At 36.9% G+C, this 14,467-nt stretch overlaps 1 protein-coding gene across 6 annotated transcripts in view; it reads right to left on the reverse strand.

Annotated features, from left to right (window-relative positions):
* CNOT4 (CCR4-NOT transcription complex subunit 4) overlaps window positions 1–14,467 on the reverse strand; it is a 140,257-nt gene that overhangs the window by 71,326 nt on the left and 54,464 nt on the right. For all 6 annotated transcript variants that reach the window (XM_007983023.3, XM_007983021.3, XM_007983022.3 and 3 more), the window contains exon 2: window positions 3,545–3,810. In XM_007983023.3, the coding sequence (XP_007981214.1) occupies window positions 3,545–3,718 (174 nt within the window). In that variant the 5' untranslated portion in view covers window positions 3,719–3,810. The remainder of the gene's footprint in view (window positions 1–3,544; window positions 3,811–14,467) is intronic.

The following is a 14,467-nucleotide window of genomic DNA, read 5'->3' on the forward strand; positions in this document are numbered from 1 at the left end:
ATTTATCTTGCGCTATGCTGAGCATATTCTCTGGCAAGACTAGGCCAGGTCTCAGACTCCAAGACTCTGCTGCCTGCAATAAAAAGTCTGGTGACCAGGAGACCAAGGAGAAGTTCTAGGATATGTGATTAAGTCAACAAGAAACCAAAAAATTATTCCTGGCCTAATAACAACAACCATCTCAGCTAAAGATTTAACTTGGAGACCCTAAAAGGAGGTTGTCTTAGACCTCTGTAATCTGGATTTCTTTTTTCTGTAACTGTTGGAAAGTTTCAGTGCTTATCGTTAGATAATCTTTTATCTTTTCAATTCATGATCTTATCCAGTCTCATATTATAAATAACATACTATATGCTAACTAACCCCTAAATCTTTATCTCCATACCAGAATCTTACCTGAAATCCAGAAATGTACATTCATTCACCTGTCTACGCAATATCTCCACTTAGATTTCTAAGAGGAATCTCATACTTAACATGTCTAAAACTGAGTTTCTGATCTTCTCAAATATCTATTCCTGGTGAAGTCCTCCCCATTTCAGTTTATGGCCATTCTCTACTTCCAGGTGTTCAGTCAAAACCTTGCAGTCTTCCTCAACTCTCCATTTGTTTGTATAGTGGTTCATGAATAATAAAGTTCATGAATCTTTGCATGTGTGAAAATGTTTTATTATGCCTTTACACATTAATAAAATTGAGAGCTCTCCTTTCAAAGATACGTTCCCTCAAAATTTGAGAAAATAAATTTATCAATTAGTTTATTTTCTATAATTGTAAAATGAAAATACTGGTATTAATTTTAGCCTTGTTCTTTTGTATTCTAAATATTTATCTCTCACAAGCTTTTAAAGTTTTCCCTTTATTCCAGATGTTCTAAAATTTCACAATTACATAAACAGATACTGATCTTTTTCAGTCATCTTGCTTCAAACTCACAGGGTCTTTCTAATCTCAGAGGAATTTTCTTCTATTAGTTCTTTGATTATTTCTTCCTATTCATTTTTAGTTCACTCTTCTGAGACTGCTCTCAGCAGAGATTAGAACCTGTGGATCTATGTTGCTTTTCTTTCATGCTTTCAATTTTTTCTCTTGTTGCATTATATTCTTCAATAAAAACCCACTCAGCACAAGCTTCCAATTTACCAATTTGCTCTTGAAATGTTGCTTTTCAGGCCATCTATAAGCTTTTTCAAGATCTCTCTAATTGGTTCTTTTCATAAGGAAATATAGTCTTTCTACATGAATATGCCATTCTCTCTTTCCTTTCTGAAAGGTACCAATGATAGTTTTAAATGTCTTTCTGTTTTGTTTCCTGTGTTAGGATCTTCTATTTACTGATTTTTGTGCTTCTCTTTCATGATGTTGGTTTTCCTCAAATCTGTGTTAATTCTTTGCTTTTGTACATCTTTACATGTGAGAATCCTGGTAATCTGCCTATAAATGCTATTTCTGTTTACTGCAAGATTCTCCTTTGTGACTGTAGCAAAGACATATTGCTAGACAGGTAATCTGCTAGGCATAGAAGCTCCTAGTTCCTCCAGAATGCTTCCATTAACCTTAAGGCTCTGATTCAAATTTATAATCACTGTTTTAATTAGAGGGCATCTGTCTCTGCTACATGGTACAAAAACGGGGGTAGGCCCATAAGGCTGCTCTGAGACCATACTCGACCAACTACACTGATATGTTTCCTAGGATCCTGAGGCACTGTCATTCTTTTTTTTTTTTTTTTTTTTTTTTAAAGCAGTTTTCTCTTGAGCTGATCTAATGCTTCCTCCTTGAAATTGATCCCAACATCCTTCTTGTCTTTCAGAGATTCCTCACACTTTCTGGTATTCCCAGGACACCCTTTTATTCATATCAAGTGTTGCTAAAGTTATACTGTTTTTACCTTTAAAATCTTTTTTTTTTTTTTTAACTTTCTAAGGACTTGAAGTAATTTTAGGTAATCTCTTAAGACTGAAATGGTTTTCTTTGTAATTTCCCCAAATAACTTATTTATTTTTCTCAAATGACAATTTAATAATTGGTCCTTTTAAGGTGACTTCGTAACATCCCAAAGGGGAAAAAAAAAGAAAAGAAAAAGATAAACACATGAAGCCAACAAATTTACAATCCTTAGAGTCTTGGGCAATCCTGAAAGTCATTACTTCTGATGAAATAGTTAAATATGATTGTCTTCTTATAGAAAGACTGGGAACCAATTTCTAAAATATAACTGTTTAAAATTCATAAACAAAAATTTATATAGATTTTGTCCAAAGCTAATGTTAGGGTTTTCATTTACCTTTCCATTCACATTTCTTAAACTATATTAACTATGTGAAATATTACATATACAAATTATATACACACATTATATATGTTATATATACAATATATATGTAACTATATAAATGTATAAATTACATTAACATTGAAATAGACCTAACTTTTTATTCATATAATACATATACATACCCACTGGATTAATCTTTAAAATCTAATGATAAATAAACAATGCACCGCCTTCTGAGATTTACCACAAATTCTCAGATAAGAAAACTGAGAGGCAGATTAATTTTTAAATTTTAGATATCTAAAGCACATTTCAGCTTTCTCAAAATTTGACAGTAATGAACACAAGAGGTCTTTGAAATGGGTAACTAGAAAATAAAGTTTAAATTATACAAACATCAAAGAAAAGGCAAATTCCATAATAAAGTGGCAGATATTTGCATTAATCCCTAAGGTCACAAATAAAGTCCTTCAAAATACATATGCAGCAGTCGTACCTATCCTGGTAGTTAATTCACTATACTGTAATTGTGTTGCTGGTGCTTATCAAAACAATAAAACTCACAGAATATTAAAAATAATAGATTTTTAGAGTTAGGAGGGGCTTTTCAATAATACAATAGTTCAGAATGGACTATATAGACTCAAAAGACATATTTGAATTCCAAACTTCCTACCTACTACTCACAAGTTGATGACTCTGGATAAGTTCTCTAAGCTCCTGTTTCCTTGAGTGTAAAATGGGAATATCAATACCAGCCTAAAATTGCTGTAAGGGCTCAAGAAATGAGCAATTATTATCTTCTGAACCAGGATTTCTCTGTCATTTTAATCCTCTTTAGTAAACATCTTCTCTCCTATTTTGTACTAGAAAATTGAAGTGAATTTCCTCCCACATGTAATATAACATGTTTTTCTAATTTCATGCAACCCTATCCAAATCCATTACCTCTCTGTTCTTAATTTTCTTAAGCAGTAAGCATCCCTGACCATGTCTTTCTCCTCGGATAAAAACAACAACAAACTAAAGGCCAATCAGAGAGGTTACATGACTTTACAAAGATCATACAGCTAGTAAACAAAGCCAAGACATGGCCCTGACTCACAGTGCAGTGTTCTTTCCACCTTATTATGTCTTAAAATAATATACATGATAAAATAAGATAATCAGGTGAGGTTTGCACAGTCTTTTAAATTCACTTGCTCATATACATGGCAGGAAAAACTATACAATTAAATCACTGTGAAGTTATTTTGAAGTATTTACCTTTCTACATGCAGGACAAAGCCCATTTTCATCAGTGCGAATTCGATGCCAACAAAATCGGCAAATCTGGTAGCCACAGGTGCAAGGGAAAAAGTTGATATCATCTATCTCCAAGGGCTCCATGCAAAGAGGGCACTCCACAGGGTCTTCCTTTGCGTCAGGACTGCGAGACATCTTCACGTTTATTAAACAGCAGCAAAAGTTTATAATAATTTAAGGGAGAAGGAAGTTCAGCACTGAAAGCTAAAATGTAGGACTCTGACGACCTGCATGAGAAGAAACAAAATACATTGTTTACTACTGGAAAAATGGCACAGTCAACAATTAAGAGTCACACTGTCAAAAAAGTTGAAAAAACTGACTGAGCAACTACTGTTATCAACCTGAAATGGCTTTGAGAATGGATTTCTGAAAATTTTTGAATATCAAAACAAAAGGCCTGGCATCATTAATATTTTAAATTCAATGTAAATATAAAAGAAGTTCTTTTTTTTCTTGATAAAACATTTAGTACTAGCCTATAGCACTAATCGTAACACATTTTAGGGGAATAAGTAAGGTAAAACTGCACTCTTAACTGTCTCATCTTTGACCTAAAACCTAGTAATATTGCCACATAACTAAAAGACTATTACACTATTCTGAAGTTTGTCACAATTTATAAAACGAATCAAATGAAAACAAGAGACTTCAGTCATCTACAGTTACATGTTAACATCAAACTCTTGACACAGAAAATATAGGTTAAAACTCAGAAAAACTAGGATGCCATAGAACCATAGACCTTAACTATACAACTAATTACGTAATAACATGCCAATGAAAACTTCTGAAAAACATGTGCTAAACAAAAGTATTCCTATGGTAATACTACAAAAAGCCTACAAGAAACAGGAAGAAAGAAGGGAACAAATAGACCTTCATATCACAAACACTTTTTGAAAAGTTAAAAAACATAACTTTTTAGATTATGGGGAGTTTTAAATTTTCAGGTAACAGTTTAGGCTAAAGTCACTGTTAGATTAAAAGGTTAGGTTGAAAACACCATTTTAAGTTAAAATCTGATAGCCTGCAAACTAATCTATAATTCTATAGTAATCCCACCAAAATCATGGTGGTAATTTTTCACATAATTGGACAAACTGATCCTAAAGGTTACATACAAGAATAAATGCATGAGAATCATTTTGAAGCTTCTGGGGGGAAAAGTGGGAATTTGCCCTATCACATACTAAATTATACTATAAAGCTACAGTAATTTAAATAATTTCCTATTAGTATAAAAATAGACAAAAGAGCAAAGAAACTAAACAATCTAGATATAGCTGGGTACAGTGGCTCATGACTGTAATCCCAGCACTTTGAGAGCCCAAGGCAGGAGGATCACTTGAGGCCAGGAGTTCAACTCCAGCCAGGAGTTCAAGACCAGCACAACATAGTAAAGCCCCCATGTCTATAACAAATTTTAAAATTAGCTGTGGTGCACATGGTGGTGTAATCCTAGCTACTTGGGAGGCTTGAGGCAGGAGGATCGCTTGAGCCCAAGAGTTCAAGGTTGCAGTGAGCTATAATTGTGCCACTGCACTCCAGCATGGGTGACAGAGTAAGACCCTGTCTCAAAAGTAGAAAAATCTAGAAACAGACTCATGAATTTATGAGATTTTAATATTTGATAAAATGTATAACTCAAGTTGGGAAGGCTGGACCATTTCATAAACAGTGATGGGACTCTGGGCTATCCATTTGAAGAAAATAATAGTATATAATTTAATACTGCAATTTAAAAAAATCCCAAATGATCCAGTGATCAATAAATTATTGAAGTGTTAAAGAAAAAAAAACAGAATTTTTTTTTTTTTTTTAATCTTGGGATACAAAAGGCCTTCATAAGCAAAACAAAAATTCACAAGTCATAAAAGGAGACAATCAACTAATCAACTTAGCAACATGGAAAGAAGAAAATATAAATAAAATTGAAGATAAGCATCAGAGTAAAAGATACATTTGCTACATATAAAGAAAAGCTAATGTTCAGAATGTATAAAGAAATCCTACCAAGGAGTAAGACAAAGACAAGTTAAAAAAAAAAGAGAGACAAGAAAACGGTAAGTAGTTCACAGAAGAATTACAAGTGATTAAAATACATGAAAAAAAATGATCAATCTCTTTAGTTAACAGCCAGGTAACTTTTTTTTTTTTTAACCCCATCTAGCCTGTCAAAGAAGTTAGTTTTTACCCAAAGTAGAGAAGTAGAGAGGATCAATGATCTAGTCCCTCTTTCAAAAGAGGAAATGGGAACACATTACTTTGCCTTAAGTTACACAGTTATTAGTACAGCCTGGATTCCTTCTATGAAGTTTTAGCCCTAGATAATCTGTGCTCTTAACCACTGCCTTATACCACCTCCTAACTAAGAATCAATCCTACATAAATAGTGACACCAACAGAGCCAAGTGTTTGGCTATGTTCTACAGCATTATAAGAGTAGAAAACTGCAGGCCGGGTGTGGTAGCTCACACCTGTAATCCCAGCACTTTGGGAGGCCAATGCAGGTGAATCACAAGGTCAAGAGATCGAGACCATCCTGGCCAACATGGTGAAACCCTGCCTCTACTAAAAATACAAAAATTAGCTGGGCATGGTGGCATACGCCTGTATTCCCCGCCACTTGGGAGGCTGAAGCAAGAGAACTGCTTGAACCCAGGAGGCAGAGGTGGCAGTAAGCCGAGATCGTGCCACTGCACTCCAGCCTGGTGACAGAGCAAGACTCTGTCTCAAAAAAAAAAAAAACAAAGGGGGCGGGGTAGAAAGCTGCAAACAGTATACCGTCCATTAATAGGAAAATCATTAAGTAATTATGATATAAGGTATGTTGATCAGAGTGTCTATTCTAGTTATATTTTTTAAAGAACAGCAAGTATGAATATACAATTACTTTCATAAAAATATACAAACCCTGTATGTATATATATTTAATGTATTTCACTAAGAAAATAAACATATGGAGGTTTAGACACCAAAATGTTGTTATTTCACAAAAGACAAAATGGAGTTAGGAGACTACTAATTTTTTTAAAGAAAAATCCATATTATCTAAATTGCTGCAAAAAATGTATTTTTTTCACAATTCAAATGGCCCTTTAAAAAAAGAGGAAAATTGTTTTCATTTCCTTTAGAAAAATTAAATTACTTCTCACTTTTGCTAATAATTAGAAGAAAAATACAATGAAATAGTGTCTTCTTGTGAATCTATATGTCAAAACAAAATTAAAAAAAAAAAAAGAAATGCCCAGATTTGCCACTATCACTTTTCAGCATATATACAGTTAGGAGTTTAAAGCTGACTTCTAATAGGTCCTCCAACTTTAAACATCCCAAAACTGTACCTGTAGAAAACACAGACTCAAATATAGGTTCCAATAACAGAAAAGTAAACTGAAATAATCAAAGGGTGCTATCTACACTTCTAATACCTTTGATTCTAAGATATCATTTACTTAACTACAGGTTATTAGAGTTTTAGTGAAGTAATTTATGGAATGTTGGGAAGGAAACAATACATTGGGGCTTATGAACAGAAAAGCTTTCTAGAAGGTAAATTACTATAAATAAAAAGTGATATACTGAGGTTTTGCTTTTTGATTGTTTCTATCTGCTTTTTAATTTTAAAAAAGCTTACAAGAGTATGTATCTTTCAGTTTAGTAGGAGGTTTAGAGGAACAAAAAGGGTCAAAGGAGCAAGAAATCCTTTAGATAGTTAACACAAAAGTAAGTACATTTGTGCACTTCCAGCACCATGGAGAGAAGCCACAGAAGCCGGCTGCCAAAAGTAATCTCATAAATAGTAAAAGGTAGGAGGAGGGTAGTCTGATGTGGTAGAACACTGCAATACAAGGTCAAAGAGTTGACTGACTCATCTCTTTCACAAAGTAACTATGTGATCTTGGATAAGAAATTCAAAAGCTCTAGAATTTGATGTACTCATCTGAATAATGAAGAAACACAAACTTTTAGGGAATTTCAAGTATAGAGCAATTTCCTAAATGTATTATAGTACCCCTCTGAACTAAGCTTTTAAAATAAGCTTTGAAATTGACTCTCCAAAATACCCTTGCCCAGATTTTCATTTAGAGAATAATTTTACTTCATAAGCCAGACAACTAATATTAAAATTAAAACTAAAAAGGCCGGCGCAGTGGCTCATGCCTGTAATCCCAGCACTTTAGGAGGCCAAGGTGTGCACATCACCTGAGGTCAGGAGTTCGAGACTAGCCTGGTCAACATGGTGAAACCCTGTCTCTACTAAAAATACAAAAAAATTACCCAAGCATGGTGGTACATGCCTGTAATCTTAGCTACTTGGGAGGCTGAAAAAGGAGAACTGCTTGAACACAGGAGGCGGAGGTTGCAGTGAGCCGAGATTGCGCCACTGCACTCCAGCCTGGGCAACAGGGCAAGACCCTGTCGCAAAATGAACAAAAAAGAATCCTTTTCATATACACGATCCAATCCTCACAAGAACACACTAAACCCTTTATAAAATATGAAACTGAAGCTAGAGTGTTAAAGATACAATTCAAAAATAGGACCCAACTTCAAAACTCATGCCCTTTCCAACATGGTAAGACAGAAGTGATGATTACTGATGTTGGAGCTATGTACACTTGGGAGTAGAGTGCAAATGCCCAAAGAATAAAACGACATTACTTTTTAAAAAGTTAAATTCTATGGCAAATTTTTACCCTGTTACTTGAGTTCTTCTTCTCTACATCAACTGTAACTAGTAACTCTGACATGTGTAATAATGCTCCTGCATCACCAAAAATCTCACATACCATGCAGTAAGTACACAAAATAAAATCACACACTCAAAATTATGTTTGAAAGTGTCTTATCACTTATAAAGTGTTGCTGTATACATGGTTTTGTGTTTAGGGTCCTGTTCAAAAGATATGTATAAGAATACATGAAAGGTTGGACGCAATGGCTCACACTCATAGTCCTAGCACTTTGGGAGGCTGAGGCAGGCAGATCGATTGAGCCCAGGGGTTCGAGACCAGCCTGGGCAACATGATGAAACCCCATGTCTACAAAAATTCGCCAGGCATGGTAGTGCACACCTGTAGTCTTAGCTACTCAGGAGGCCGAGGTGGGAGGATCACCTGAGCCAGGAGGGAGAGGCTGCAGTGAGCCATGATGTGGCACTACTGCGCTCCAGCCTAGGCAACACAGTGAAACCCTGTTTCAAAAAACAATAATACACGAGAATGTAAGGCAGTACAGCCACTACAGAAAATAGTTTGGTGGTTGCTAAACTTAGAATCAGCATATGACCCAGCAATTTCACTCCTAGGTGTATACTAAAAGAACTGAAAGGACTTGAACAGATACTTGTGCACCAGTATTCCTAACAGTATTCTTGACAATAGCCAAAAAATGGGAAGTAATCCAAGTGTCCATCAATGGAGGGATACACAAAATGTGGTATCTCCATACCATGGAATATTAGAATATAGTCAGTCATAAAAGGAATCAAATTCTGATATATGCTACAACATAAATGAACCCTGAAAACACTATGCTTTAAGTGAAATAAGCCAGTAACAAGAAGACAAATATTTTATGTTTTCACTTTTGGTTTCTAGTTTTTGAGACAGGGTCTCACTCTGTCACCCAAGCTACAGTGCAGTGAGTGGTGGGATCATAGCTCACTGTAGCCTCGCCTCAAAATTCTGGGCTTTATAAAGCAAATCCTCCCACCCCAGCCACCTGAGTAGCTGGAACCACAGGCGTGTGCCACCACACCCGGCTAATTTTTTAAATATCTATATAGATGGGGTCTCCCTGCGTTGCAAAGGCTGGTCTTGCACTCTGAGCTCAAGTGATCCTCCCACCTCGGGCTCCCAAAGTGCTGGGATTACAGGCATGAGCCACCATGACCAGCCTGATATCACTTTTATGAGGTATCTAGAATAGACAAATTCAAAGATACAGAAAGTGGAATCAAGGTTACTAGGGGGCTGGGGGAGAAGAATGGGGAGTTATTACTTAATTGTACAGAGTTTCCGTTTGAGATGCTGAAAAAATTTCTGGAAACAGACAGTGGTGACGGTTATACAGCAAAGTGAATGTACTTAATGCCACTGAACTGCACATTTGAAAATGGTTAAAATGGTAAATGTTTATGTTCCATATACATTGCCACAATAAAAAAGTCAAAAAAAGAAAAATATGGCTGGGTGCGGTGGCTCACGCCTGTAATCCCAGCACTTTGGGAGGCTGAGGCAGGTAGATCACGAGGTCAGGAGATCGAGACCATCCTGGCCAACACAGTGAAACCCCGTCTCTACTAAAAAATACAAAACAAAAAAAAAAATTAGCCGAGCGTGGTGGCAGGCGCTTGTAGTCCCAGCTACACAGGAGGCTGAGGCAGGAGAATAGCATGAACCTGGGAGGCGGAGGTTGCAGTGAGCCAAGATTGCACCGCTGCACTCCAGCCTGGGCGACAGAGCGAGACTCCGTCTCAAAGAAAAAAAAAAAACATACATGCAATATATACATAAAATTATAAACTATATATTTTTTCTAATTAGTCTGTTCCCACTAGAATGGAAACTTTAGGAGGGCAGAAATTACCTGGTGCGTCACATTTATGACAGTATACCACACAGCTACAACATGGCTTCCAGTAAATACTAAGCATTCATACATTTGATGAATACGTAAAAGAAAGAATAAATTATTTGTTACATGTCTGTTGTAAATGACAACCTTCGAAAATAAGAAACAGCACTTTAAGTTGTCCATTGTTTCTGTTAGATAACATTTCACAAAGCATATTATTTGCATAAACTACACAAAGACAGAAAACAGACTAAACAGTAGCTATCAACAGTGTGCTAAGTGAAAAAGTTTAAATATCAGCACTAATACTTAATTTCCCCTTTTAAATTAGGTGCCAAAGTACCAACATATATCTACCATGAATATTCATATACTATAGAACTCAGGACTGTATTACCTTTAGGAAGCAAGAAAAGCTTACTTATGTTTTAGAAATCCATCTACCTAACAACTTTTAAAAGCCTCTCTCATTAAAGGTTAAACTGCCATTATACAGAAAAATCAACTATGTAGGACTGTTTACCTCTCTATCGCTTTGCTATTTATGTAGTAAAATATGTGTATTTTACTTTTCTAAGATTTAAATCAAAAGCAGCATACAAAGTATCTCATATAATTTAACATGTTCCCAGAGATAGCTGGGAATCTTTTCCCAAAGGAAGTGATTTCGTGTGCAAGAGTCTGATGTTCAAGCCTAAAGGCAGTATCAAACACAAGGTTGAGTGAAAGGCATTTTGGAAGAGATTCAAACTACAGGCTAAACTGTAGGTCAGCTAGTTTGCAGGTGAGAACCAGGGAATAAGACAGCTGGGATGCACCCTCCGGGTCTGAACAAATCGTATGTGCAATGACCTCGAGAGTTGTTTGGATCTGGCTAAGAAGCAATTTATGTCCTAGGGTATTGTTAAAGACAGCAGAGCAGCCAGAAATCAGTGGAGATAAAAAGCTGGGTGTGGTCAGAAAAAGAAACAGAAGAAAGCTCTGCCAAACACTGTCAGCCCAACACTGCCAGGTGCCATGAGGGCATACACAAGTCCGTGCCCCTAAGGAGCAACACCACAGGCTTAAACACTGCAAGGGGGAAACAGAAGTCACTAAAATAGGGAAAGAGAAGTCACTAAACAAATAAGCAAATAATTGTAACAAACCCTGGAAACGAGCAGGGGGTTGAAAGATCAGTACCAAGAGTTGTTGCAATGTTATACAAGATGTTCAGTTTCCAACATAAAATTACAAGCCATGTAAAGAAATAGGAAAGTGCTGAGCACAGTGGCTCACGCCTGTAATCCCAGCACTTTGGGAGGCTGAGGTGAGCGGATCACGAGGTCAGGAGTTCGAGAACAGCCTGGTAAACATGGTCAAACTCCATCTCTACCAAAAATACAAAAAATTAGCCAGGCGTGGTGGCATGCGCCTGTAATCCCAGCTACTAGGGAGGCTGAGGCAGGAGAACTCCTTGAACCCAGGAGACAGAGCAATTCCGTCTCAAAAAAAAAAGAAAGAAGCAAAGAAACAGGAAAGTATAACCCATATACCAGAGAAAAATAAAGGCAAAAGACACTACCTGCAAGAGCAACCAGAGGATGAATTTAACCGACTTCAAAAAGCCATTATAAATATGTCAAAAGAACTAAAGGATACCATAACTGCAGAAGGAAGGTATAATGACAGTATCACAACAAATAGACAATATCGATAAAGAGACATTATTAAAAAGAACCAAACGGAAATTCTGGAGTTGAACACTGAGTAGAAAAAATCACTAGAGGAGCTCAAAAGTACATTTGAACTGGCAGAAAAAAAGAACTGGCAAACTTGAAGACAGACTGATAGAGATGATGCAATCCAAAGAATAGAGAGGGAAAAAAAAGAGTGAAAAAAATACAAAGCCTCAGACAAATATGAAACATCATTAAGCACATGAATGGGAGTAGTAAACGGACAGGAGAGAGAGGAAAAGGGAAAGAAAAACTATCTTAAGTAATAACGACTGTATAAAAATGAAGAACTACAGGTAACAACACAGATGAATCTCACAAACATAATTTGAGCAAAAACAGCAAGACAAAGTATATGATGCTGGTCATGTAAATTTCAACAAAGGAAACTATATTTTAGGGATGCACATAAAGGTAATAAAAGTCATAATAGTGAGTGCCTCTAAGGAAAGGGAGAGGATTTCAAATGGCAAGGGGTATATGGGAGGAGGAGGATTCTGAGGTACGTGAAATATTCTGCTTTTGACCTCGGAAGAGTCTACAAAGATATCCACTTTATAAAGAAACTGTACATGTTTTACATGTTTCTAAATATATATATATTTCCTTTTTCAAAGTTTTAAAAGAAAGAGATACCAGCTGCAAATTTCCAAGAATTGGTTAAAAGTAATCCCTAGACCCAGAAAGTACAACATACCCAAGTGGGATCAATAAGCCCACATCCAGACACAAAGTGGTAAAATTGCAGAACAATAGACAACAAGAACCATAAAAGAAGCCATAAAGAAAGAACCCTTCACCCAATGGAATGATCATTAGAGTAACAGCAAGTAACAGCAAGGAAGCCAGAAGGCAGTGATGTATCTTCAAGATATGAAGAGAAAATTACTGTCAACCTACAACTGAGTGCACCTAGGAAATAACAACCCTGAAAAATGAGAGTAAAATTATAAAAAGACATTTCAAAGACAACTGAAAAGACTTTGATGTGGACTAGGTGTTAGACAATGTCAAGGAATTACTGCTAATTTCATTAGGAATGAGAATATTGTGGGGTTTTTTTTTTAACCTCTTCTCTAGGAGACACATTCTGAAGTATTTACAGACTTCATGATAGGATATTCCAGCAGGAAAGAAGACACAGAGAAGTAGAGAGACCCCTCTTTAAACATCAAATGATAAAATATCAATAACAGGAAACTGAGGAATGGAAATACTGGATTTCATCATAATATTTGTTCTACTTTCATGTATGCTTAAAAACTTTCATGATAAACAGCTAAAAATAGGCACAGTGGCCAACACGTCCAATCTCAGCTACTTGGGAAACTGAGGCAGAAGAATCACTTAAGCCCAGGAGTTCAAGGCCAGCCTGGGCAACATAGTAAGACCCTGACTCTTAAAAAAGAGAAATGAGGCTAAATTAAAAATTAAATAAACAAAAACAGGCAATTTACCAGTAAAAGGCTTCCACTAATGAAACTTCTGAAGATGTTTTTTAAGAAGGAGGAAAATGATCCAGGAGGACAGTCAGAAATTGTTTTTTTCTGTTTGTTTGTTTGTTTGTGGAAGGGTCTCACTCTTTTCGCCCAGGCTGGAGTGCAGTGGCACCATCTCGGCTCACTGCAACCTCCGCCTCCTGGGTTCAAGGGATTCTCCTGCCTCAGCCTCCCAAGTAGCTGGGATTACAGGTACACACCACCACACCTGGCTAATTTTTGTATTTTTGGTAGAGACAGGGTTTCACCATGTTGAACAGGCTGTTCTCAAACTCCTGGTCTCAAGTGATCCACCTGACTCAGCCTCCTAAAGTGCTGTGATTACAGGCGTGAGCCGCTGTGCCCAGCCACAGACAGAAATTGAAGGGATGGTAAAGAAAGATGTGGTAAAAATGTGGGTAAACTGAATCACACATTTCTCTATAAAATAACAACAATGTCTAATTTGTTAGATTTTAAAAGGATAAAATGTCTGTTAGGAGGGGAGTGACATAAGATCAACTGCTCTAAGGTCCAACTTTAAGAGTAACATGAGGCCGGGCGCAGTGGCTCACGCCTGTAATCCCAGCACTTTGGGAGGCAGAGGCGGGCGGATCACAAGGTCAGGAGATCGAGACCATCCTGGCTAACTCGGTGAAACCCCGTCTCTACTAAAAATACAAAAAATTAGCCGGGCGTGGTGGGGGGCACCTGTAGTCCCAGCTACTCGGGAGGCTGAGGCAGGAGAATGGCAGGAACCCAGGAGGCGGAGCTTGTAGTGAGCGGAGATCGGGCCACTGCACTCCAGCCTGGGCAAGAGAGTGAGACTCCCTCTCAAAAAAAAAAAAAAAAGAGTAACATGAATGGTCGGGAGGTCGAGGCATAAGAATAACTTGAACCCAGGAGGCAGAGGTTGCAGTGAGCTAAGATCATGCCACTGCACTCCAGCCTGGGTGACAAAGTGAGACTGACTCAAAAAGAAAAATAAGACCCTCCAAAAAAAGAAGGTAAAAAAAGAGTAACATGAATGGTAAAATTTCAAGGGTAATCACAAATCCTCTATGATCTACTAACCCCACCTCTGTATGACTGCCTTAGAGAAA

The sequence above is a fragment of the Chlorocebus sabaeus genome, chromosome 21 (genome assembly GCF_047675955.1).
Source record: "Chlorocebus sabaeus isolate Y175 chromosome 21, mChlSab1.0.hap1, whole genome shotgun sequence".
NCBI classification, from domain to species: Eukaryota; Metazoa; Chordata; class Mammalia; order Primates; family Cercopithecidae; genus Chlorocebus; species Chlorocebus sabaeus.